At 43.5% G+C, this 26,903-nt stretch overlaps 1 protein-coding gene across 2 annotated transcripts in view; it reads left to right on the top strand.

Annotated features, from left to right (window-relative positions):
- The window catches only part of LOC119170603 (lipase maturation factor 2-like), a 37,744-nt gene extending 19,482 nt beyond the window's left edge, over positions 1 to 18,262 (top strand). Inside the window, exons 10-15 of one of the 2 annotated variants that reach the window (XM_075887036.1) lie at positions 1,348 to 1,563; positions 5,485 to 5,609; positions 8,040 to 8,153; positions 14,362 to 14,467; positions 16,592 to 16,694; positions 17,894 to 18,262. In XM_075887036.1, coding sequence (XP_075743151.1) covers positions 1,348 to 1,563; positions 5,485 to 5,609; positions 8,040 to 8,153; positions 14,362 to 14,467; positions 16,592 to 16,694; positions 17,894 to 18,043 — 814 coding nt within the window. In that variant the 3' untranslated portion in view covers positions 18,044 to 18,262. Of the gene's footprint in view, positions 1 to 1,347; positions 1,564 to 5,484; positions 5,610 to 8,039; positions 8,154 to 14,361; positions 14,468 to 16,588; positions 16,695 to 17,893 lie in introns of both variants that reach the window. The other variant, XM_037421821.2, reaches the window with a different exon arrangement.
- The last annotated feature ends 8,641 nt before the right edge of the window (positions 18,263 to 26,903 follow it).

Here is a 26,903-nt window from a genome sequence, read left to right as displayed (position 1 = left end):
TTAAAACTCCTGTTAAGTGGACTACATTTTCCTGGTCCAATAAGGTTCCATTTAACTAGAGCCTTTAGATTTTTCCACCTCAGCTTGTCATCAGAACCTTGGGTGTTTTCCAGGGTAGTGTGACGCCAGTATTAACACATTGACTGAATCAAAATCTATAGAACTAGTGTGTTAAAAACATCACTTATGCTAGGCAACTTGTCCAAGACCAGCCTCTTACAATATCTCCTAGGTAATAATTGAGGAAAAAAAGGAAGAAAAATGGGTGTCTTCACGAATTGAGTGTGCACGGGCTTAAAATAAATTAATCGAACGGGCTTAAAATAAATAAAAAAGTCACCTGAATGTAATATCAGCGTTCTGACGTAAAACTGGTGTTTCCTGCCTTGACAGTTAGAAAAAAAAGGGGGGGGGGGGAGAGAAAAAGACAAGTGCAGATTGCGTTCATAGTATGGAAACTTATTCTCCTGGCAATTCATTTGCTCCAATGACCCACTTTACTTCTGTATAAGCCTCGATTGCGTGCATATTTAAGGGCTATTATATTGACAAGCTCAGTCTTCAAAGAGTTGCGGGAAATTTCAGCAGGATGGTATTTGGAATTAGGATATTTTTCATGGTTTTGCATGGTCACCTTAAAGGAATTTAATTGGGCTTTAACTGTACTTGTGCATATGCTAGCCCGCTAAAGATTATCATATAGGGCAAGGGGGCAAAAAAGAAGCCTAGGAACAAGAACATGCAGTTCTCCAGCGGTTTCACGCTAATCGCCAGTTAGTGCCTTGCTCTGTATTTGTACCAGGAGTGTTGTGTTTGATGTGGGAATCAACCTCTTAATTTTTTATTATCGGGTGCAACAGTTAATTCAGTTATTGCTGTCTGAGCGTGCTTAGTTCCTCAAATTCTTTCCCTATCTGCCGTAAAATGCTGAGCAAGCGCCCCTTTCCCTTTCTTTTGAAAATCTGAAATAAGCGCGAATGACCAAGCAATCACACCCACCCACCCCTTTCTTCCCCTTCGGCCGCTTTTTTTTTTTTCGAGATGAGCATCGCTTATGCAAAAAGAACCGCAAGAATGAGTACGCCGAATGTATATTCAATATTGTTTATGAAATTCTTTGTAAATAAAGCGTCTCATTAGCAACATGAATAGGCATTTTTTTCATTTTTACCGGTTTCCCAGCACCATCTTGAATCTCGGTCCGGGACTGAGCAAGCGCCCCTGTCCCGAATCTAGTCAGATTATCTTTCACCATAATGGGGATGCTTGCTCGGCATTTTATGGTAGTGTTTTGTTGACTTGAATGTATGTTTCGTACTTGCGTTTTTTGTTTTTCATTTCCTTCAGGTCTGTTGCAAAAGAAAGAGGTCTCCTGAGCAAGATCTTCTCAACCATGGGCACCATTTTCCTCGGGACAGCTGCGGTGTGGGTCTTCTGCATATCTCTGGTCCCACTCTCGGAACTGGACCGCGGGCTGAACCGAAGACTGTGGCCCACAGTTCGGCACTGGCATTACAAGGTTCAGCCTTTCCACCTGACAAGCTCGTATGGCCTGTTCAGACGGTAATGGTGAAACCCCTTCATTCGTTCTTTCTGCACAGATCACGCTATTTCTTAGTTTTGCATCAGTTAAAAAAATCGCAGCATATCTGCGGAGTGAATGATGACGAGTGGGGTGAAGCGTCCGTTTTTCCATCCGTGCATTCGTCTGTCAGTGTTTCCGTCCGTTCGTGTGTCTATCCATGCATCCGTCTGTCTGTCTGTTTGTCTGCTCCTATCAGACTAGGGCACGCATCGGGCGAACGGATGCTTCGCCCCACTCATCATCGTTCACTCCGTGGATGTGCTGGCTACGCAGGATGGAAGGACGACCGACTAGGTGATGCCATAAGGGGCATCGCTCCTAAAAAAAGCTGAAACGGAATTCAGTTTGTTTATCCAGTGTTTCCATTATGTCGCGATCATCATACTCATAGACAATATTAATGAGCATCAAGTTAAATAAAGGCAAGGTTATGAAGATGTTGACAAGATAAACGCTCACTTTCAACTATTTGATTTTTGAAAATTGTACCCTCTTTCAAATGTTGTTGATTTGTGAAAAATATATATTTACTACAAAAAAGCCAAAAATCTAGCCTCTTTGCCCTGTCTGGCTCGCACTATCTTTTCCTTGCTGAGGAACACGAAACACTCACATAATATGTAAGCTCACCTTATAATAATAATATGTGGGGTTTTTCACATCCCAAAACCACGATGTGCATATGAGTAACGCCGTAGTGGAGGGCTCCGGAAATTTTGACCATCTGGTGTTGTTTAACGTGCACTGACATCGCATAGTACAGTCAAACCTCGTTATAACGAAGTTGATGGGGGGGTCGTAGTTACTTTGTTATAACCTTTATTTTCTTATAACCATTATCTATTTCTACCGACAATCGGCCATCAAGAAAGGATGTACTTACCAACAAATATCCCAGCAGCCCACCGCGCAGAGAAAAACGGCCGGCGGAAGGCAAAAAGTATCAAAATAATAAATGACAATGCACTTTGTTTTCGCCAAATTCAGCACACCAGCTGGCAGGTCACTTAGAAGAAAAATAGTCCTTAACAAGCTTTTGCGGACTCTTGCTCATGCGTATGACTGCTTTTTCAGCTGCAGCAGCTATTTCGAGTTCATTCTCGCCGTCATCCTAAGCACCAAAGAAGCGGCACAGCAGGTCTATCGCATCCAGCATTTGCGCGAGCGTCGGTTCACCAACACTCGTCATGCACGCCTGTCACCACGGGCACAATTTCCGCATCTGACAACTTTCGGTTGTCACCGCATCAGTATTGGCACCGACGTACATGCAGAAAGTGTGGCAGTCAGGCAAAAAGCCGACGTCAAGGACAGCGGCCCACGACGTCTGGGTCTGGTCGCCCAAGGCACCCACTGGCGACATCGCCGAAATCTTCAGCCACTTTCCTTTTTTCTTGACGTCCGACTCAACGGCTTTCTACATTGCTGATTTCTGCTTGATTATTATATTCTTGCACTTATGTTTGCTGCTGCCGTTGTTCATCTCGTGTCTAGCGGCAAAAACTGATAGAGGTGGTGTTACTTTTCCAGAGCAAACATCAAGAAAGATGGCCACAATTTCCTGGTAGGTGTTCTGGTAGGTGTTCTGTGCCCTAGCCGCGCGCGAGGTCCGGCGAGCTGAAGAGAAGAAGGTGCTCAGATGTGCGGGTGGGACAACGATTTCTACAGGAGAGGGGAGGCCGGCTGACGAGAGTTGCTGCATGGGCGAGTCTATTAGTTCCAGAGGAAAGGGGAGGCAGGGAGACTCACTCCCACACGTGTGTTTGCAGTCGGCTCCCGGGGAGCGCAAGGCGCGAGCTTGAATTACCGCAGCCGTAATGAAACATAAACCGTCGCACGCTATGAAATATTGAATTGACGTATACGAAAATGATCATTAAATGCTCATTGTGGATGAAGAATGGTTTGTTATATTCATTGTGGAGAAATTTTTGCTTCATTAAAACAAGGTTTTAAATACATGGGCGTCTATAGGAATTTCAAGGGGAATTACAATGGCTTTGTTATATCTATTAGTTCATTATGTCTCGCATCATTATAACGAGGTTTTACTGTACATGGATTTCTGCCATTTCGCCTCCATCAAAATGCAACCGCCATGGTCGGGATCGCACCAGCGACCTTCGGGTCAGCAGACAAACAGCCTCACCACTGATCCACTAAGGCAGACTCATTTTCAGACCTTAGAACTTCTCAGTGTACTACGTAATGAGTACTACCTTGGGACTCATTCTCAGCTCATTGACCCCTTCTATGAACGTGAGTAAAGTGCCCCAGCAAAGAGCAGCTTTTGTTCTCAGTTTCGTCCTCATGGTGTGCCAAATAAGGACAGGGCTTTGCTAGGCACCTTCACCACATGGACCTGGCATCAAATGCCATGTTCAATACCTAGAGGTTGTACCAAAAGTATTTTAGCAATATCTTCGGTTTTTGGTATTGGTCGCGGCGTCGCGAACAAATGTGTCAAAGCTTCACTAGAGGCCAACTGATAACTGTAAGAGAAAGTGACGAAGCTTTGCACTAACGCGGCCATAAGTAAACGACAGGAAGATTGTAATGCTTCGTGTCTTTTTATGGCTTTATTATTTTTAACCTACAGCTGTGTTAGCTGTGCACCTTCGGATTGTGTGTGCTATTGATGGATAAGACAATATTGACCGCAGTTTTCTGCGCAGTGGTTGCAGCAAACAGTAGTTCCGTTTTCAATCTGCACCGTGGTTGCAGCAAACAGTAGTTCCGTTTTCAATCTCTGCGCGCTGCGCTGGCCGTGCGCGTGACTTAAAACTGCGTCGTTGCTATCTTCTTCGCTTCTTTACGGCTAGAAATCGTCTTGGGTTGAGTCAGTGCTCGTTGACTGCGTGCGTACTTTCGTGATCGCCCATGATCGCGCTTAAAACTACCACATTTGAGTTCGCAGCGGTTGCGGCACAAAGCAGTTACGCTAGGACTAGGTGCGCGCTGCTTGTGTGTGCGCATTCACAACGCGTTGTTGTTATTCATCAACACACTGCTAGTGACAATGAGCGGTAGTTTTATTTTGAGCATGACATCAAAAACTTATGGCAGGGGTTCTTGTAGATCGCGATTCTGGCGCGGCTCGCACGCACATCAAGTCCACCGGCAGCGTTATGGTGAATGGGTGAGGTGTCGCCGAGCATCTCAATGACGATAAATTTAGCTGAATGTGCATGTGGTAGCAGAAAGCGTGTCTCTGATGAAGACATGGTTGGTCTTCATCAGAGCGCACTGCGATACCGCAGTGCGCTCTGGATGTCATGAGCTGTCGAGTACGGAATTTCGTGGCAATCCTAGACCACTTCCTTTTTCATACGGGGTTGTACCCGTGAAAATGTTGTTAAAGTGAAAATATCCAGGAAAAGTATTAGGTGTCACGAGACATATTTTACATTGTTTTCTATGGGCGGCTGGTGGAGAATTGATAATTATTTGTTGCGGTGAAAATTTTGTTGTAGCTTACTTCATTATTGTGGGATTCGACTGCACAAGCATTGCCTTGTATCATTTGCGCTTCATACAATAATTCGTCACAGTGGAGCAGCGGCTTGGGTGCTCAGCTGTTGACATGAAGTTTGTGGACTCAATCCCTGTCGTGGTGGTTGCATTGCGACGTCAGCGTACGTTAAGGACACCAGCCGGTCAAAATTTCTGGAGCCCTTCATAACAGCACCTCTCGTAATCGTATCATGGTTTGGCAATGTAAAACCCCACATATTACTATTAGCTTCATATGATACTTCATCTGCAGTCTGATTATGGATTTTCTGTGGGTTTTAATAGAGAAGCTTAAAAAAAAATAACCGTGGTCATGAAAATCCATGTTGTGGAAAAAAAAAAAAATGCCCCCAGCCAATTCGACCTTTGCCTTGTTGCTTGCACAGCATGACGGGTGTAGGAGGGCGACCTGAGTTGGTCTTGGAAGGAAGTGATGACGCAACCGGTCCGTGGGTGGAGCTGCCATTCCTGTACAAGCCGGGAGATGTGCATCGCCCACCCCCAATTATCAGTGTGTATCGCACAATCTTGTTGGCGCATGTGAGAAATGTCCCTGTTTGGGCTCTGTCTCAACGTGGACATTCCTCGTGCGCACGTCATTACTCTTTGCCTGGTCCTTCGTGTTATTCTGTTATTCACCTCGTGCATCACCCATAGCAACACTGCTAAAGGCTTAGGTTGGCGAACTCACTCAGACTCAGATCAAGCCATGAGTTAGAGTTCCATGGAGTCCGGTTGGACAAAATTTTTATGAGCTTGAGTCCGGCTCAGGAAAATTTTTATGAGTCCGAGTCCAACTGAGCCCTAAGCACCAAATATATTTAATGAGTGAGTTCTGCAAGTTTTGCCGATCTATGACTAGAGGTGCTCAAGTGATGTGAGCACAAGGCCTCCGCCTTTTGTCATCTGCTTGGCTCTAGCTAGAACAGCTGCATTGTCACTGTAGTTCGCTCGCACCGCACGGCCTCCTAGACCTCGAGCTGTATTTTCTCCTAGTGATAGTTCTGTAGATGGCTGCCAACATTGCGAAAGATGAAAAAATTTTTACATTTAGCATATTTTCTATATACCTACAGCCATTGCAGTAAGAATTAAGCTCCCGAGTGAGATTTAATATTACTTCGCCTAATGATTGCAACCCGCTTTATCAGGAGTTGATTGTTGAGAATGATTTCCATAATTTTATTGCAAATATGTACGTCTGATTATGTCTTTTCGATGATGCAAGCACTTTGTATTTATCTACATTAGTATGAATACACTAGTTTAGTTCAGTGTACTCTCAGACGACCGTGAATGAGTCAGAAAATATCACTTCATTAATATTAAATAATAATCAAGTACTATGTTGCATAAAATAACTCCGTACAACTTGTCAATATTTCATATCACCATCGCTCATCCCCTTTTCTTCAGCCCTCCAATCTTTCTTATTTGTTTGTTAATACTGTTAGCTTGAGAAGGGACATTACAGAAATGTATAAACGATCAACTGAAGCTCAATAAGAACCGCTCATGCAACATAAATGTGGACACGGTTTCAAGGACACTGCTTTGTTTCATTCTTATGTATTCTAAGAATATACATATTCATATATATTCATAATTTACATTTTGAGTACTAGCAACGTGCTTACGCTGCAGCTGCTGAGAACTTGGATCTAATTAATGGTTGTTGCCTGTAAAAGTCACTTAATTTATTTGAATGATATTATTGTTCATACTGTGCTTAAAACTCCAATTAATGGAATTGAACTGACAAAGCAGGCTTGGTCACCAAACATGCGCACCACGTTGCATACTTATGTTGCGCTGTAACGCAGATACGTCAGTGGAAGCCCAGATCCTGAAGTCAGTGATCGAAAATTGGTTGGCAAGTCATCTTAAGCGCACTATGACCAAGGAACAGTCGGGAAAAGAAGTCCACGCCCTACATGCAGATGCACTCATTACATCTAGCAGACGACACTAGGAGCAATCGACACTGAACAGGCTCCTGACGGCAACTCTGCCTGATTTCATAGAGCGGTTTGTTTGAACATTTGGTGCTATATTGTTTGATGAACTTGACCACTAATGTTCCGATAACTCGAGCAGAACAGACTAGCTGGTAGCATTGAGCAACCTTTCTTTAATGAGTGCGGGTGCGAAAAGCAGAACACGAGTCCTCCTGCTGACATCGCATGCGAGGGGGACTATGTGGAGCGCAATAGGCGAGGTCTCGAGGAACCACAGGATAGAGCTAATGTTCTTGTTTGCAAGAAAGCTGGGTCCCTGCAGTATGCAGAGTCACAAATGTTTTATTAGGATCGTCATGAAGTACTGCACTTCGCTTGGAGAATTGACTTTCGTTGTACCGCAACTGTCAATTGATGCTGTGGAAGATAATCAGTGCACCGTGCATTGCTATTGTAGCAGTGAGCTGGAAGATGTTTGCGTGAGTGTAACGAATTTCATTTACTGGTGATTTGATGCACCTATTTTAAAAAACAATAGCTTGTTTTCAAGAAATTTCAATGTCGGTGTAGTTGGCAGTGATAGCAGTGTCTGGTTGTTAGCGAAAAATGGGCATTTTCTATGAACAAAATTGCAAAGTGCTTAGATGCAAAAAAAAAAAAATATTTCAATATCTTGGGTTCGAGTGGGGCAGAGGTTTCAAAGCTGCAGTCTCTTGTTTTGTGGCACGATGTGTTTAACCACTCAGCCACCATGCATTATTTAGCTATACTCACCGTTTTCGAAAATGAGTTTTTTGGTTAAATGTATTGTCCATCTCTTGAGTTATGTGTATTTGTATAGAGAAAGGTTGTGGAACGTTTATGTGTGCATTAGTTTTTATCTCTTGATTTCTTTTTTCTGTTTTCACGAAAGTAGCACCGGTGTGTACTCTGGCACGTGTGATTGTGGGTGTGCTTGCTAACTGCTCTTTCTGTGCCCATAGTTCCACACCAGCCCAGGCTTGATTGGCAGATGTGGTTTGCTGCGTTGGGTGACTACAGGCAAAACCCGTGGTTGCTCAGCTTGGTTTACCGTTTGCTCAGCAATGATGCAGCAGGTATGTTTGTCCTCCATTTATTTTATGTAGTTGTGGAAATACGCAGGTTTTAGAAGGTCTATCTCTCAAAAAAGTGGCTACTTGGGCTGGTTGGTATTGCATTTTTGAAAGAAATGTACTTCCTGGACTGCGCAGGGAACGTTTAAGAAGGAAGATATAGCAGAGAGATAGTACAGCACTCTGTCCTATCTCTCTGCTCTATCTTTCTTTTTAAACGTTGCCTGCGCATTCAGGAAGTATATTTCAAAAATGCAATGCCAACCAGCCCAAGTAGCCACTCTTTTGCAGTATATTCCAAGTACATCGGGCTCTTTTCCCTTCCTTGCCTGTTCGAGATAGGCATGCATAAGTTTGATAAAAATGCTGTCTGTCCTATCTCTTTGCTCTATCTTCCTTCGTAAACGTTCCCTGCACACTCAGGAAGTATATGTCTGTCTCTCATGTGCAGGCACATGAACGACATGCTCTGACTCTGAACAAACACCCTGTAAAAGATGTGGGGGTAGTAGAGCTTTATGATGCTGGGTACTTTACCGGTTTCATTTAGTGTTTTGAACAGCAAAATCAACATGAACATTGGAGAACTTAGGTTAATTGTTTCTATGACTGGTCTCTCTCTCAGACTCTTGCAATCAGTTTCTGAACCAGATACTTAACAGTGGGCTCCTTTAAAAAGTGCCTAATGTTTATTTATGTAATAATTTTGGTATACTTCATCTTCACCTAGACATATCATCACCATCGCTTTTCATGTAATGGATTTATTTAGTTGTGATGATCAAGTTGGATATTACAGTAAATCCTCGTTTATTCAAAGTCACTGAGACTGTGAGAAATCTTCTAATTAAGCAGGTTTTTGAATTAACAGAACATACAAAAAGTGGGATGCAAGAAACTTGAAATTATTCAAGTTAATCAGGGCTGGTCGTTTGCTGTGCCAGCTAGATTGTGGCTCCAAGGGTTATGTCTTCCAGCAATACCTGGTCACAATTTTGCGGCAAACAAGGATTTGGGCCTAACCCCTGTCACTGGAAAAAAAAAATGTGACCAACTAAAACGCGCACCTGCGAAAAACAAGACATCTTTACTGGAACGCAGTAGTGACATGTGGTAAGCACGTCACCTGCTTTTTGCTGCGTCAGCACGTCATGATGCAACCATTCACCCATTCTTTTCGGTAAAATAAAGAATTTATAAATCGCCAGTGTGACGAAATTCGCGATGTGGTTTGGCTGGAAAACATCACTATTGAAGCTTTCAGCCCGAGTTTTCGAAGTAGGCATTGCAGGCAAAAACTTCACCAGCAGTGCAAGTGAGCAAATTGCTGGAGCAACCGGCACTCGGAGGTTCGCATACATGGCAGGTTTCTCCAGACTGACCTTTATTAATTTCTTTTAATTCCCAGAAAGAGTTAATAAATCATGACACGCTAACGTTGCGAGAAGCATGCGACATGCTGCCCGCACGTCTTGTTTTCCACAGGCGCATATTTCAGCTAATCACGAGACCGTTTTTTTTTTTTTTTCTTGCTGGAAGTAACAAGCCAGGGGTGCTTCAGCTGCCACTAATTAGTATCCCTAAACTACATTGTCTAGTGGCTCTCAAGGGCCATTGTTTTCGCGGATTTGCAGCAAAATCAAAATCAATAATCGACACACTGCACCCAGAGTTTTCGAATAGACTTGTGCTGGCCACCACTTTAGATTATCCGCTCAAACTTACATTGTAAAATACGGGACCACAGAAATACTTCAAATTAAGCATGATTTCAAAATAACTGAGTTCAAATTAACGAGGTTTTGCTGTACATGGTCATCATGTTGCACAGCGTGCGAGGGAATTGCTCCATCGTCCCATTGGTTTGAGGTTTGTAGGTGGAAGTCATCTTGTACATTGCGTTTGAGGCTCACAGGACTCATGAAGAGTGTTTAAGGGGGGACGTGGGTTCTGAAATGTTTTTTTTTATTTTTTGCTCAATCTTAACCAAACTTCATTACCTAAGCTAGTTTTTCATGCTGATTTTAAATCTCTAATTTGTTTCTTAATATTTCAAGTGGTTTAGAAAATATGACGGTCTTAATCTTAATTAATTGCGTACTTCTTATGGGACTTCTTGGCAATTTATTCTTGCTAAATCCAAAAAGTGAATGCATAATCCCAATGCTGGAGACTTGCTGTAGGGGGTGATGCTATTTTTATCCATTTGAAGGCATTTTATAAGCAAGAAAACGGTCGAACATTTATGGTCACTATATTACAATAAATTTCTCTCACTAAAATCTTCAATGGTAATTTTTGAAGTGATGCTAGAGAAATAGAAATAGCATCACCCCCTAGATCATGTCAAGACGAATAAAACGATGCCAACTTTGTCGCATTCACTCAAGTTTAACATAGGAAAAACCCCCGTAAGGCCGAGTGCAATGTGCAAAAACATCGAACTGAGAAAAACGTGTTTGAAATTTCTAGCAACTTTAACTTTTGCTAAAGTAAAGCTACAGCCATATTAATGACATCATTCTGTACCTCTATATTATAGGATAAATGGCCATGCTAAATTTCACTGTACCCACCCAGAATACTGCTCACAGCTTGTTCTAGAACTATAAAATAGTCATTGACTCTGCATGAGAATTATTATTTTTTTACTTTGTGGTCATTCCAGTGCCTTGCAAGTGAAAGGAACACAAAAAAATTATGTAATAATGTTGTCCTTGGATAGACAATAGATTTACACAATGTTTAGGTCTAAAACCAAGAATATTTATTTTTGCAAAAATTCTCACTATTTGCCATCATGACTGTTTACAGCAGACCAGGGCTGTAAGCAGAGTCCCCTGCTGGCTTGTGACGCTTTGAAAGTCTTTCCTTTATTGAACTGCTGTCGAGATGCTCTCTTTGCGATTTTTGCAGCCTGCCCTTGTCCTCCTCAAGGCTGTGACGCACCAAGTTATTGCCAGCGCTGTAGCCCAGCTTCTCGGCAATTTCCACGTTGCTCTTGGTTGTGCCTTGGTTTAAGCGGCTGATGGCTTCGACAACTGCCCTTTCAATGCTCTGCAAGGATGCATGCTGAGTTTTGGGGGCCTGCTGCCAAATCATAGAGTGCAGGCTCTCACTTGGGTTCTGGGTGATACCATCGCTGCACCTTTCCAAGAGGGCATTGTCGCTCAGCCGCCTAAACACAGGCTCCAATGCCTCAGTTACGAAATCAGGCAGGCTGTCCTTGTGTGGTGGCGGCTTCTCATTTTTCGCAAGAGCTCTCTGAAATTTGCATCAGGATTCAGGGCCTTCAGGGCAAAGGTCATGCTTTGGTGCCTCGTCAGTTGAAGACATGTGGTTCAAAGTTGCTAGAACAGCCTTCTGCATACCTGGAACATCGTTTCTGTGGCTTCTCAATGCGTAGCCATAGTATGAGGGGATCTTCTTTATCTTTTGTTGCGTAAGTCTGCCCTTTCCACCAAGTGAGCCACCTTGAGCTTTTTTTTTTTTTCTCTACAAGGGTACGTAAGGCAGCTCCCATACGCTTGTGTACATGATTTATGCAGTCCTTTTTGGCCACCTTTATGAAGCCGTACACCTCTTTTTCTGTGAGTGCATGAAATGTCCTGCTGTTGCCGTCCGACTGCATTGTCGTATAACGAAGCTTGTGCTCTTCAAGTGACCGCTCAAACAAGCGTAGTGCTGCCTCCACTTTCATCTAGCCAGCATTACAATCAACATTCTTCTGGCACAGAGGGGCATGCTGAATGAGCCAGGCAGAATGTCCTGCTTCTCCTTCCTTGGGTCCTGTGGTACAAGCCAGGCAAAAGTTCGATAGCACGATATGGTCTATCACGAGGCCACTATACACCTCACCAATGCAGCCTACACATATATGCGAGCTATGTCCACGCGTAAGCCAGGTGCCGTCATAAATGACGTTGACGTTTCGGGGCGCGTTGCCAAACTCTGCATAGAGCTCCTTGACGCGAGCAATACTCGCCGCTTCACATTTGGCAGTAGTCGCACCGCAGGCTTTTTTCATTATATTCATGTGGCTTTGGTAACTCTTACGGTGAAGCCCTCGATGCGAAATATTCATCCCGGCGAAGAAGTCCGACAGAGCCGTTGCCCCCTTGCCAATACTGTTGATGGCCTTCATGGCACACATATTAACGTCAAACGGCCTTATTTTGGCGTCGGTCTCGTCGGCTATACGTGGGGACGAAAAACGCTCTTCGCGAAAGTCACAACTGCCGCACGTGACTATGAGCTTCGAACACAGCCCATACTCTTTCTTGGCCTTTGAAATAGTGACGCTTCTTTCACCGCATTCTGGGCATGCGACAAGTCCAAATAACGATCGTATCGCCGCCAGATCAACAATAACAAATTCTGTCCTGTTTTCTTTGCCACCATCCTCCAGATCAATATCTAGTAACTCGAACTTACGTTCAATCGCGCACTGCGATGCGAGTGATGCCTTCAAGCCCGCTGCATTTCTCGCGCACTCAGCAAACTTGTCCGCCGAATAAAACGCTGTGTCAATGCGGTCTAGGATGCTGCTGGAAGTGCAAGATGACGATCCGACGACGACACAATCTGATGAGGTGCCGCTGCAAGGCACAGGAGAGTGCACCGCTTCGGACACAAGCGGCCGCGACTGCGCACCGTCGTCGGAATGCGCCGCTTTGGCAGCATCGGGCGAAATTGGCTGCACGTTGTCGGCTGCTTTCTTCTGGCGGGCGTTCCACGGGCTCCTCCGTTTCTTGCCGTACGCTTGGCACGTCTTCTTCTTTAGACGAGCGTCTCCAATCATGCCGGCAAAAGACGGCATGTTGGTGCATCGGTCGCGTAGCACAAGCAGGCACGTGCGGGAAGCAGACGAACAACGTGCGCGAACGGGAACCGGCGGCCGACGAACAATATACGAAAAAAAAGCGCAGGCAACTTTGGCGGCATCAGCCAATGGGAAGCGAGGAACAGGGGGCTTGCCTGGTGCGCGCGCGCTCCGGCCAATCAGCGGCCTGGGAGGGGGCTCCGGAAAAGGGGCGAGGGCAGCCGTTTTGTTTAAACGACGCCATTTTGAAGGGTGGCAAAATGGGCACAAAGGAATCAGCTTCAAAACAAGCCCAAGATGGCGGCGATCGGCCGACTGCCTCGCCGGCGGCGCGCGCAGGAAGTTTGAACGAATTTGACCTGCCGTGGGTTGTTTTGCGGCTCCCGTGGCGACTTCATAATCAATTTTAATCCATTTACTGATCGAATTCAGCGTTCACAATTTGAGGACACGTGCTTATAGATCTAAAAATTTCAAATATCGCATTTTCTCAAAATCGACTTTTTGGCCATTTTTCACCATTCTAAGACCCGCGTCCCCCCTTAAAGAGAAATGCCTTGCCGCATTCACTCATAAATTATAATTGTGGAATTAACTGATTAAATTCAGCTTTACCGTATCTAGAGCCCGTTTCGCCCTTTTATATTGTAAGTGCTTGAGGTCACTTCACTCATTTGCAAATCTAAGACTGCAAGTAACCAGATCTCAAGATATCTGGCACAACACACTGGTGTTCAGTGTACTGTCTTTTTTAGGTTTCTTTTTTTTTAATATCTAGTCTTCCATAGCATTCCGAGATAAAGCTACGTATAGCAGCAATGTATTTCGCCATTGACCTTGGAGGCAACTTTATAGAAACTGTCTCCAGTTGACTAGTCGATTAGGGAGGTTTATGTCACTTTATCTGTCACTGATGTCTACCCGTGCTGCACATCTCAGAAAGACCAAAACTATTGTCTGAAGTAATCTTTCTTTAACAAATAAAAATATTAATTCCTGCAAAATCATTGTTATCTGGATGGTAGTGCTAGCAGATAGCGAGAATAATAACATTGTGTGTTACAGAGCATCACTGAAATTTGTTGTGTATGTAGCGAAGAAGATGAACGCTACTGGAGAAGGCAGTGGGTACTTGCCGAGATGGGAAGAGGATGATGTTGATCCGCCATTATGACGTCAATTTTCGAGGCTGCTGTTTTGTCTGATAAATAAGTGCTGCTTCCAAACGCCTTATTTTAATTGGTGGAGGTCCTGGTTAGTTCACAGTCCTGGCAAGTACCCGCTGCCTTCTCAAGTAACGTTCATCTTCTTCGCTACATTTAACGCCTTATTTTACGTAAAATACAACCTCTACAAGTTTTCTTGTGTGTCTTGTTTGTCTGGGTGCAGCGTTGCGCTTGATGAACATGGAGCGATACCCTTTCACCCGTCACCCTCCCAAGTACATTCGTGCCGTGCTGTACAAGTACTGGTTTACCAAGATGGACTCCAACAGGTAGGGATTGGTTAGCGGAAGAAGTTATATGCCTTTACGCATGCAGTAAACATCTGTGCCCTAAGCTACAGTGTAGTTGTAGTGATGAACTATAATGAAATATTAGCTATACACTGTAGACCCCTTATAACGTCAGTCACGGGAGTCGTAAAAATCAGCGCTATAAGTGGTACCGCGTTATAACCAAACACATGCTCTTCTGGACTTTTGCCGATGCCGAAAGGGCAACCCACCTTTCAAGAGCAATTTATTATACTTCTCACTCACAGACACATTCAACACAGTCACAACACAGCCGTGAGTTGCCAAGTTCGGCATCAACGAAAGAATGCCGTTATTTTTGTCTGGCAATGCTTGAGAACAGCACTACGCACCATTTCGTCTTCAAGAAAGATTAAGCCCTGAAGCAATTTCTCGCTCAAATTGTTTTTTGTGCAGTATCCTTTTACTCTTGTGAGGTATTCTAACGCGTCTTTGAACAGGAAATCGAGTTCTCGCGTCGAATCATCATTCTCCTCGCCCTCTGATTTGTCAGTTGCAACCTCCGCACTACCGCGCACTGCTGCGACAACCGCTTCACTTGACCTCGCTTCCTCACAGACAGGTAGCTCTGACTCCCTGTCATTGACTAATTGTTGGAAAGTGTCGGTAGCGGTTACGACCTTGCTGTCAACAAGGCCGGACCACATGTCATCTGTTTTGACAGTCTCATCGGCGACGTCACACGGCCACTACGACACCATAAACAGAGAAGCGCACACGACAAATGCAACATGGCAAAAGACGGAGACCGAAAAGAAAAAGAAAAAATATGCTGCCGCCTCCGCTGCCTCTGTCTCGCACTCTGAAAACATGCTCTCTCCCTCCCTACTGTACCCTCTCTTCTCCTCCACTATGTTTTCTTTTCGCGGCTGGCGGCTGGCCTCCACCCGTGCATTCCTACCTGCTCCCATTTAGAACGTGCCACCGCAGTGGGAAAGTGAACCTCGTTCGCCTATTTTATGGTCGTGCGCCTAAAAAGTCCGCGTTATAACCGGTATTTTCCTCCACGCATCTACGTCCCTTCCCTCGCCTATGCATGGAGTTCTATAGGCGACATATCGGTGGTCAGAAAAACCCATATAATAACCAGTCCCGCGCTGAAAGTGGTCACATTACAAGGGGTCTGCTCTGTAGTATCATTGGCCACTCAGCTATTCAGCCAGGAACCTACGCGAAATTGTTTCATTCATACAAGTTCCGCTGCTGTCATGCCAACCTCTTTTTGTTTCTGTTGCTCTTTTCTTCTTGTAAGCTTACCGCTAAGTAAGTAACTTCTGAAAGAGTAATGGATAAACGCACTAGAGGGCAATCAGTGTTATGTCTCCTGTGCACTGTCTGAAATGATAGAAGCTAAAAGTGCATGAGACAGGAACAGAGAAGAGGCTTGAGACACACAAGTGCTGTTAGTTTCTATCACGTCTTACGGACATGCCCGAGCAGTGAACCTCAGTGAACTGCTAGGAAGATTGTACAGCAATCCTTGTGAACCAGCTCAAGAACAGGCTCACATGAAGCCATTGAATTGTGTTATGAGTTGTGTATTTATTACATGACCATGAAACCGTGATTTTGTGCCAGCTCATGTCTTTCCTGCATCTTTTTTTTTATATGAATTGTGTAAGAAAGTTAGGGAAAAGAAACATTTTAAACACTGATGATTACGGTGCCATTGCATTCTAAAAGAACCAGGGATGCATCTTTTTTTTATATGAAGTATGTAAGAAAACTTGAGAAAAGAAACATTTTAAACACTGATGATTACGGTGCCATTCCATTCTAAAAGAATCAGGGACTAAACTTGCCAAGTTTGAAGAACATTTACAGCGACCCAAATACAAAAAACTACTACATCGCACCAATGTACCCCTACAGAAGGTTCAGTGTGAAATTTCAAAGCTTAAATTTTCACCTTCACTTGCTATTCTGATAACCTATCAACCCATTGTAAATAAAAACGAAGTTTCAAATCGGTGCTCTATCAGTGCAACCTGATTTAGTGCTACTAATGTGAAATGCCTTAGCTAAGTAGTGGCCTTGGTTCTTGTATTGATTGCCATTTTTCCAACTTTCCCGACCAAGCAGGCGTGACTGGTGGTACCGCGGCAGTCCCAGGGAGTACCTTCCTCCAGTCCACAAGAAGCAGCCTTTCCTCAGGGAGTTCCTTCAAGAGCACGCCATTCCCATGGTGAGCAAGAGAGCTTGGCAAGGTTGAATTGATGTGTTGGGCTTTTGCTTGTCTATCATGGGAACGGCTATGAATTGCATGAAAGGGAACACCAAGTTCAGGTTTGCAATGTGTAGGTGAGGACGTGATGAATTGGTTTGCGAGAGGCACCTTTCTGCTTCAGTGTCGAGCGTTATGAACACTTTCATTTTTGGTAGCTGCGCTTAGCCGCGATGGCCCTTAGAAAATAACTTCAGTATCCCATTTCATATTACTTACAAGTGTATCTATGTGGCATTGCACACCTTTTCTGCGCATCAGGGAATTTTAGTTTTTTGAACTGGGTGTGAACGTCTGGGCATAAAAAAGGAAACCAAGCTAATTTACAAAGACAGGGACTAGTGACAAAAAAAGGGGGGAAGACTAACGAATTGAGAAACTTATAGTTTGCTACCCTATATTATGGGGAAGGGAAAGATAATAAAATAAAAGAAGTGGAGACAAACAGCAGGCTTGTGGATAAAATACAGAGGTAGTGAGGAAAAGAATTAGCAGTGGAACCTCACACGTAAGATTTTTACAAGAGCCAGAAAATAAAGTGTGTCATCTGAAAGTCGTGTGTGTTATCCAGAGTAAGCTCTGAAAAGCATCAAAATGAGTGTACTGGTTTCTGAACTCAATAAAAAAGCTTTTGCGAGCCAAAGGATGGTTCTCTGCAGGATGCATTAAGCAAAGCAGCATAGCTCTAACCCCGGTCAATTAGCATTTATTTGGCGACTTGAAGTAGTTTGTCAGTTCTGACTGAACTTTCTTCTAGTACTTTCATCTTCTGTGTCCATAAAACTGCTGTGGAAGTTAAAAGAAAAAATAAAACAGTCATTCCCTCACTCAACTGAGCATTAACCATGAAACTCCAATTACTACAGTTCTTTGCATTCATTTATAGTCTGCAAGCAATATCGCAGATCAGAAAAGCAAAAAAAAGTATGCCTAACAGAGTAAGTTGTTCAGCATGCCGTTCCAATATCTTACGGGCCATGATGTGATGAAGGGTTTGTTTCCTCTCTGTGCATCGTTCCTTTTGTGTCCTCATACCAACTCATTGCTTCTGCAGTTTTACTGTATGTTGATCTATGAAAGTTCTAAAAAAGGAGGTCACACGTGCCAGCATTGTTCACTGTGTAGTCCAAACTGAACATTTGTTTGTTTTTCTTTCACAGGATGCGCCCAAAACAAAGTCTACGAACAAGTACCTTATATACATCCTGAAGCACTCGAGAAAGTTTGCGGAGAGTATGTCGCCAACATTGTACATCTGGTCGCTCATATCCACGTCGCTGGTGCTCAATGCCGTTCGAGGCATGTTTTGAACCGACCTGTCCGACGCACCAGTTCCACTATATCTCACACTTCATGGAAGGTGCCGGAGTTTCACAGATCTGCGCGCACAAATGGGAAACCAAACGTTTTCTTTAGTGCTTAGACACCATGTGAAGTATTTGTTGAACTGGTGAAGCTTTTGACAACTAGTCTACACTGTTCAGAAATGTTTCCTGCCCCAATATAAATATTTATGTGTGACCTAATAACATGTCCAAATTTTCATAATTATGCTGTGTAGTTTCACACTTCACCACTGCCCACAAGCCTGTCTGTTTTGTCTCTGGTATGATTCAGCAGGCCGAGTCAAAGCCGTTGAACGATTGCTTCCGACATACATTTGAGAATTTCCTTCATAAAACTACTGCAGCTGCTCGCTCTTCTTAATGTGGAAATCACTTTAGTTACATCGTGTGCTGCCAACTAAAGGCTGTTTTCTTACACGGCTTGAACCTGTGTTTGATAGCCTCTACAAAAGAACAAGCATTTGCACCCGAAGAAAAGAATATTGTTTGAGGGAAATCGTAGCGGTCGATAGCTTTATATATGTATCAACATTTTTTGCAGAGTATCACAGTGCTTAGCATGTCATGAAGGTTTGTGTGTCACCACTGTGCAACCATTAAGATTTCTCCTTTACCTTCTTGCTCTTTCCGAAGGCGGTGGGGCTCGTTAAATTGTGATGCGAGTTTTGAACCTTGCCATGCGAGAGCTATAGGGGTGTGAGATGCTCATTTTTCTTGTGCCATGTGGAAGAGTGTGATGTTTTCTGTTCAGTGACATGGAGAGATTGCATTTGGTTGCAACGCAACGGTGGAGACGGATGTTTCTGTAACGAACATGAGCGTTTGTGGATTGCAGTACATTCGCCAGGGAGTGAAGGGAAAGCATTTCAAAGCAACGCTCTTCAAGAGCCCAGTATGGTGAATCCAGGTGTACTTAGAGCAAAAAGAATACATTTCTGCATGTTAGAAGCTGTTTAGGGAGAGACAGGAGCTGGAGGTAGCGTGTTAAGCACGAATACTATGGATGGTGTCAAAGGAGAACAACATTGCAACGTCATCCTGCCATTTTATATGCTAAAAGGGTTTGCAAACCATTTTCACTCTGCAACATTCCAGTGTGTGTTAATTCAGTATGTACTTATGTAAAAAAAAAAAAAAACTCTGGAATTTTACTGCCACTAATCTGGTGGATTGAATATTGTTTACTTGCCTGCATTTAAAAACCAGGAAGCTGTGGTATATTTGTACCAGTTGTAAAGGGAACACATTAACATATAAGTTGTGGAAGGAACACATTTGTATTAGTCAAGTGATGATGTACACTGAATATGGTCACCGTCAAGAAATGGCTCAGGGCTTTTGCTTTGTCATAAATGCCTGAACGCGAACGAGATCGTGGTGATGTGGTGCTCTGGCACTGCAGGGCATAATTATTAGCCATATTGTCGTACTGTACACTAAGTCAGTGGTTCTCAGCCATGGATGTGTTGGGGACCCCTTGTGGACGGGTGGAAGTGATGGAAGACCCCTTGGAGGGGAGAGGGGGGTATGTGGGTAAATTAGCACAACTGGAGCGCGAGACAGGTGCCTTTTTTTGCTACCAAAAACATCAAATAAATGTGTCACTTCATTTTGGGTAGTTCATCAATTCTTGGCACAGCCATGCTTAAACGAAGTTGCATATGTAAAAAAATTACGAAATGTTTAAAAAGTGGTTGAGGATCTCGCGGATCTTGGAAATAGCTTCGCCAACCCTAGGGGATCCCCAAGCCACCATTTGAGAACTACTGCACTAAGTCATGCAAATATGGTCGCTTTGTGCATTTACCGTTAACATCTACGACTGGCTGCTACTTACGAGAGCAATTTTTTAAGCCAAACTTAGATACTGGGTTGCATGCTACCTTTGCGAGATTACTGGAACGAAATAGGAACTCAAATTGGCCATGACCTTTATCTTCACTACAAGGCGTCATAACTAGTCGCACAAACTCATTAGCCTAGTCTCAATACATGCCACGTGATTCTACGACATCATGATTAGTTGATATTTACACATTTTCGTCACTGCAGGTGTGGACTCTTTTTTTTTTTTATTATTGAGCAACATACACTGTACTTTAATTTTTTTACGGCTTTTGTAAGCAAATAAATGCGTTTTTCACCGCAAAATTATGTGTCATGATTTCATGTTTACTCAAAGGTGAAGGCTCGAGAAAGCTGATAATATGTGCCGAAATCAGCACAGTGCATAAAATGGAGACGTGGAAAGAAAAAAGTGCATCACTGAATGACAACATTTGAAGTCTGTACGAAGTTGGGCGACACGAAGAGAAAGGAAAAAAAATAGTAATTCACGCATTTGCAGTGCCAAGCTGCAGGCGTTTCTAGAAAAGAAAGCTACCCAGTTGTCAGTGCCAGAACTTACTTTGCATTTTTGTTTCTCTGGGTTGTTTCCTACAAGAAGCTTTTTGTGAGAAACTTGTGATTTGCTATGCCACTTGAGCTTATCAGAAGGCTTGTTGATCGGTGCACGAGGGTGAATGGTGGTCAGTTCGACACTCTGGAACACCGAATATTCTAAAATTTGTGGAGTAGCGGCTCATAAAATGGACTTTACCTTTTTCATATCTGATGGCATAGACTACATGATGAGAAGACTTTATGCTTGCCATGTCACGGTGAAACAGTGGTGGTGATCAAACTGTCTTACCTAAACCGGGTCCTAAAGGATAGGTGAGAAAGCAGTCTTGCTAATATTCACTAGCACCGATGCCAGACACCCGCATCTATACGCAGTTGAAAACTGGATGTCCCAGCTACTGCGCCGTATTCCCACTGTGCAATATGTTCAGGATTTAGTGTGTTTCACACAGCACTAACAGAATGGTGGCACTTGTATGCGCACTTTGAACGACATGGCAAATAGTACTGCAGTGGAGAAATGATTAAGCAATGTTGCAGGAAGGCAACAATTCAGATGTAGAGCTACTATTTGAAAATTCTTAAACATACTGATCAGTTGTACACAATCGCTGTGCAGAGTACCTGTTTCAAAGCAAACATTAAGTGAACTTGATTTCTGTTTCTATTAAAACTTTCCGCCACCCCTACACAGATTACAAATGAAACCTCAATATGGCTTAAATTACTTGTTTACTCAATGCTTTATAGAGTTTACAATTCTGTGATCTTACACTTACCTCCTTTAACAAAATTTGCACTCTGTGGGCATACCGCATGGCAAGACGATGTTCCTTTGTTTCATTCGCGTCATAATTGTGTGCCAGATGTGACAACGTACAAGACTTTTTAAAGTACTCCACTTCACCAAAAGCATAGTTGTAAATGGCATTACATATATCACATGCTGTGAATAAACATTCTGAAAATGGACCTCAATGGGCCTTTATATATAGTCTATTTGGAAATGTTGAATGTTCAAGTTATTTTCCTGAAATACTATCTAATTCAATCTGCAAATGAAACCTTCCATACGCTTCTACTTGACCAAAAAAGCGGTGTACAATAGGAAGGAAGCTATGTGCTACTACATCATCATCAGCAGCAGCAGCCCGACTACGTCCACTGCAGGACAAAGGCCTCTCCCATGTTCCGTCAGTTAAACCGGTCCTGTGCTTGCTGTTGCCAATTTATATCCACGAACTTCTTAATCTCATCTGCCCACCTTACCTTCTGTCTCCCCCTAACCCGCTTGGCTTCTCTAGGAATCCAGTTAGTTACCCTTAATGACCAGCAGTTATCTGGTCCACGCGCTACATGACCGGCCCATGTCCATTTCCTCTTCTTGATTTCAACTATGATATCCTTCACCCCGTTTGTTCCCTAATCCACTCTGCTCTGTTCTTGTCTCTTAAGGTTACACCGACCATTTTTCTCTCCATTGCTCGCTGCGTCGTCCCCAATTTAAGCTGAACCCTTTTTGTAAGTCTCCAGGTTTCTGCTCCGTAGCTAAGTACCGGCAAGATACAGCTGTTATATACCTTCCTCTTATGGGATAATGGCAATCTACCTGTCATAACTTGAGAGTGCTTGCCAAATGTGCTCCACCCCATTCTTATTCTTCTAGTTACTTCAATCTCGTGGTTATGCTCCGCGGTTGTTACCTGCCCTAAGTAGACATAGTCTTTTACAACTTGAAGTGCACTATTACCTATCTCGAAATGCTGCTCTCTTCTGAGGTTGTTCTGCAGATTAATTATAAGACCCACCTTTCTGCTCTCCTTGTCTAACTCCATCATCGTGAGTTGCAGTTCGTCCCCTGAGTTACTCGGCAATGCAATGTTATCGGCGAAGCGCAGGTTACTAAGGTACTCTTCATTAATTCTTGTCCCTAACTGTTCCCATTCTGGGCCTCTGAAAACCTCCTGTAAGTACGTAGTAAATAGCATTGGGGTGATTGTATTCCCTAGGCTTACACCCTACTTGATTGGTATTCTGTTGCTTTCTTTATGAAGCACTATGGTAGCAGTTGATCCCCTGCAAATTTATTCCAGGATGTTTATATATGGTTCATTGACGCCCTGATTCCGCAGTGTCTGCACGACTGCTGATATTTCTACTGAATCAAACGCCTTCTCGTAATCTATGAAGGCTATGTATAGTGGTTGGCTATATTCTGAGCATTTCTTTATTACCTAATTGATAGTATGAATGTGGTTGATTGTTGAGTAGCCTGTCCTGCTTGTTCTTTTGGTTGATTGAATTGTAATGGTTTTTTAACTCTGCTAGCAATTACCTTTGTAAATAGCTTATATACTACAGAGAGCAAGCTGATCGGCCTGTAATTCTTCAAGTCCTTGTCATCTCCTTTCTTATGTATTAAGTAATGTTAGCATTCTTCTAAGACTCTGGTACTCTTCCCGTCAGGAGACACCTCGTAAACAGGGTGGATAGTTTTTCTAACACAATCTGTCCTTTATCTTTCAGCAGATCTGATGTTACCTGGGCCTCACCAGCAGCTTTGCCTCTTTGCATGCTCTCCAAGGCTTTTCTTACTTCTATCATTACTGGTAGGGTGTCATCTGGGTTACTGCTAGTTCTTATAGTATTAAGGTCGTGGTTGTGTGGCTACTGTACAGATCTCTGTAAAACTCCTCCGCTATTTTAACTATCCTATCCATATTCGTAGTTATTTTGCCTTCTCTGTCCCTTAGTGCATACATCCGATTTTCGCCTATCCCAAGTTTCCTCTTCACTGCTTTGATGCTTACTCCGTTTTTCAGAGCGTGTTCAATTCTCTCCATGTTATACCTTCTTACGTCGGATACCTTACGCCTATTAATCAACTTCGAAAGCTCTGCCAGTTCTATTTTGTCTGTTGTACTTGAGACTTTCATGCTTTGACGCTTCTTAAGGAGATTCTTCGTTTCCTGGGAAAGCTTGCCAGTGTCCTGTCTAACTACCCTGCCTCCAACTTCCACTGCACACTCCATAATGATACCCGTCAGATTAGCATTCATTCTATCTACTCTAAGGTTGGTTACATCAATAAGAGCCGAGTACCTGTTCTGAAGCGAGACTGAATTCCTGTACTTTCCCTCGCAGTGCTAGCTCATTGATTGGCTTCTTGCATATCAGTTTCTGTCGTTCCTTCTTCAAGTCTAGGCGAATTCGAGACCGTACCATTCTATGGTCACGGCATCGTACCTTGCCAACCACTTCTACATCCTGCACGATGCTTGGTTGTGCACTTATTATAAAGTCTATTTCGTTCTTATTATCGCCATTAAGGCTCCTCCATGTCTACTTATGGTTTCCTTGTTTTCGGTAGAAGGTATTCAAAATCCGTAAATTATTGTGTTCTGCAAATTCTGCTAGTAGCGCTCCTCTGGCATTTTTAGTAGCGATGCCATAATCTCCTACTGCCTGGTCTCCAGCCTGCTTCTTCCCTACCTTTGCATTAGAGTCTCCAATCGGTATAGTATACTGTGTACCCTACTCGTTGCCGATTTTCTGTCTTCACAGAAGCTTTCAACTGAAGCGTCATCATGGCTGCATGTAGGTGCGTAAGCCTGTACCACCTTCATCTTGTATCTCTTATTGAGTTTATTTACGATAACTACCACCCTTTCATTAATGCTATAGTATTCCTCTATGTTGCCAGCTATGTTTCTGTGAATTAGAAACCCCACTCCCAGTTCTCTTCTGTCAGCCAAGCCCTGATAGCAAAAGACGTGCCCATTCTGTAGCACCGTATAGGCCTCATCTGTCCTCCTAACCTCACTGAGCCCTATTATACCCCATTTAACACCCTCTAGCTCCTCGAATAGCACAGCTAGGCTTGCCTCACTAGATAAGGTTCTAGCGTTAAACGTTGCCAAGTTCAGGTTCCAATGGCGGCCTGTCCGTATCCAGAGATTCTTAGCACCCTCTGCTGTGTTGCAGATCTGACCGCCGCCATGAGAAGCGGCGATGGCATAGTGGTTAGAGCATCCGCCTCGCATGCAAAAGGTCCGTGGTTCTAATCCCGGTGCTGCGCAGTTTCCAAGTGGATAAAAGAAAATCTGCATGGTGATGGAACTGCATTAAGAGGCCTAAGTGCGGCCTCACCGGTAACCACCACCGGTAAAGCACTCCCTTACCAGAGAACAATTCGCCACCCTGGTGCAGTATCTGGCCACTACCTCTCACATGCATAGGTCGATTAACTCAAGGCCCTCAGTCCCCAGCAGCTACTACATAGGTATTTGCAAATTCAAATGTGCATCAAAATCTTCGCTAAGTTTTGGCACTCAAATTACTACTCAGTTTATTTACATCATTTATCATTTTTAAATTAATATTCTAGCGCACATAAAAATGTGCAGAGCTGCCACCACATGACAGTTGCTCTACATGTAAATGACCATGCTGGTGTGAATGTCGTACTCAAGTTGCGAATTATGGGAGGAAGCCGGAGAAAAAGCATACGTAGAAATGCAGGTCTAGTTGGCAAGTGGTAACTTATTTTTCCCTGCCCACAGTCTGCTCTCTTTAGGAGAACCACTGTTTGCATCTTGTAATGACAGAGGTGGTTGCAGTGGTGTTCTGTGCATGAAATTTTCCCTTTATTGTGTAATTTTAGCCCGTCATTTTAAGCCAAAAGAAAAATGAGGATGTTCGGGATATTGCAGAGAATTTCAGGATGATTAAATTCTCCTATGATGACCGATGATTAGCGGTCAGTGTGCCTTCATCTGCTGTAATCGGTTCTGGTGCATTCACCACGCAAGCACAGCCCTTGAGATTTGTGTCCGATATTTACAATATTGCTGTTAGACTTTAAACCCACAATGTGCAGTGTACTAACAGTATATGCATTAATAAAGTCGATCTTTCGTTGTGCAGCTGTGAAGGGGCTAGTCATGAACTCGTGATTTCAAAAGTCGCCAGTGCGTCAGACCAGGGTATAGTATTTGTGTGCGTGGATGGGAACGGAAAGTACTGTGTGCAGGGAAATGTACTGGGAATTTCGTTAACGTCTGCAGGGAAAAATCTCCGAAATAGTAAATTTTCTTGTCTGTGAATGGGAATTCTTCGTTGTACAGAACATCACTAGGTGGTTGTAATGGTTCTCAACAAGATGTTAATCGGGGTCATGGCTTCGCAATTTTCAGGGCCGATGGTAAGCTCAAGTCATTGGGGGCCAGTAACACAGGCTAGCTGCTTTGCAGCAAATTTACTGCTAACATGTGTAGTACATTCTTGGCATTCATGAAGCAGTAGGGTACACAAATGAAAGCAGGATGAAACGTGTTGGAAGTGGGTCTCTGCCACTTTCCCCACTGATTTGTTGCAGGAATCTGCAACAAGGAGAAGGCACGGGGATAGCCACAACTATGCTGTTGCGGTTTAAAGTACAGCTTACTTATTGTTGCCCAAGCTATAGAGCAAAGTACTTTCATGTTTTGAAGTGTGAAGGCAGGAACAGTCACTAAAGAGTCTCCTTGCTCGGGATGCACCAGAATTTGTGTCTACAAATGTCTTCACACGCAGCAGTTCATGTAGAATCATGTACCAAGAAACTACCTCACAATCTCTGTCCTGCTAGCGCATATGCCCAGTGAAGCTACGAAAACCACCGATTCAACTACCGAGGGGAGTATCTTTTACAAACGCAAAAGTAGAATATTGCGCATGCAATGAACGTGGCACGTAAATCCAAATAGTACAGAATTCATTTGAAAAACATGCAACATTGCTTTCGACAGAATCAAACATGCATCATCATATGATGACATCACCTTATTGCATCATCACATGACCTCACCTGATGATGTCATCCCGAGAAGTGTGACATCACCCTTATGATGACATCATGTTGATGTCATGACACCAGGCAGTGCCTCTTGAAATATACCACACTCCACTTCCCCCGCTCCTTCGCAGTGATCAGGACAGGCGTACATTTTCCATTTATGAGAACGGTGCCACAAAAAATGCCAACAAACCAGCCCTCTTCGTAAAAATGTACACAAGTCAAGTGTCAAAGAGCCTGTGCCCATCACACTTCTCTCATCACAAGTGTTGCTCCAAGTTTGCAAACGGTGGCACAACAATGTTTGCAAAGAAACAAACTAGTCAACGGCATTTTCTTGTACTGCACAAGATCACATGCTCGAAGCTAATTGAATTTGTACATTTGCAGTGTCTCAGTAAGTGCAGTCAGGCAGGCGGAGGAGACTGTGGTATCAAAGTGATAAAACGCAACATAGCAAAGAATTACAAAATTTAAATTCAGCTGCTCTCTTATAATGTCATCCATTGGCAGATTCGTAGCAGTTTCGGTAATACTTTCTTCTGCTCCATGTGAAGCAAGTCTATTCCATCCTATTCGATCAAC

The sequence above is a fragment of the Rhipicephalus microplus genome, chromosome 2, assembly GCF_043290135.1.
Source record: "Rhipicephalus microplus isolate Deutch F79 chromosome 2, USDA_Rmic, whole genome shotgun sequence".
In the NCBI taxonomy this organism is placed as follows: domain Eukaryota; kingdom Metazoa; phylum Arthropoda; class Arachnida; order Ixodida; family Ixodidae; genus Rhipicephalus; species Rhipicephalus microplus.
The sequence above is the reverse complement of the archived record's forward strand: the minus strand, read 5'-3'. Positions and strand labels throughout refer to the sequence as shown.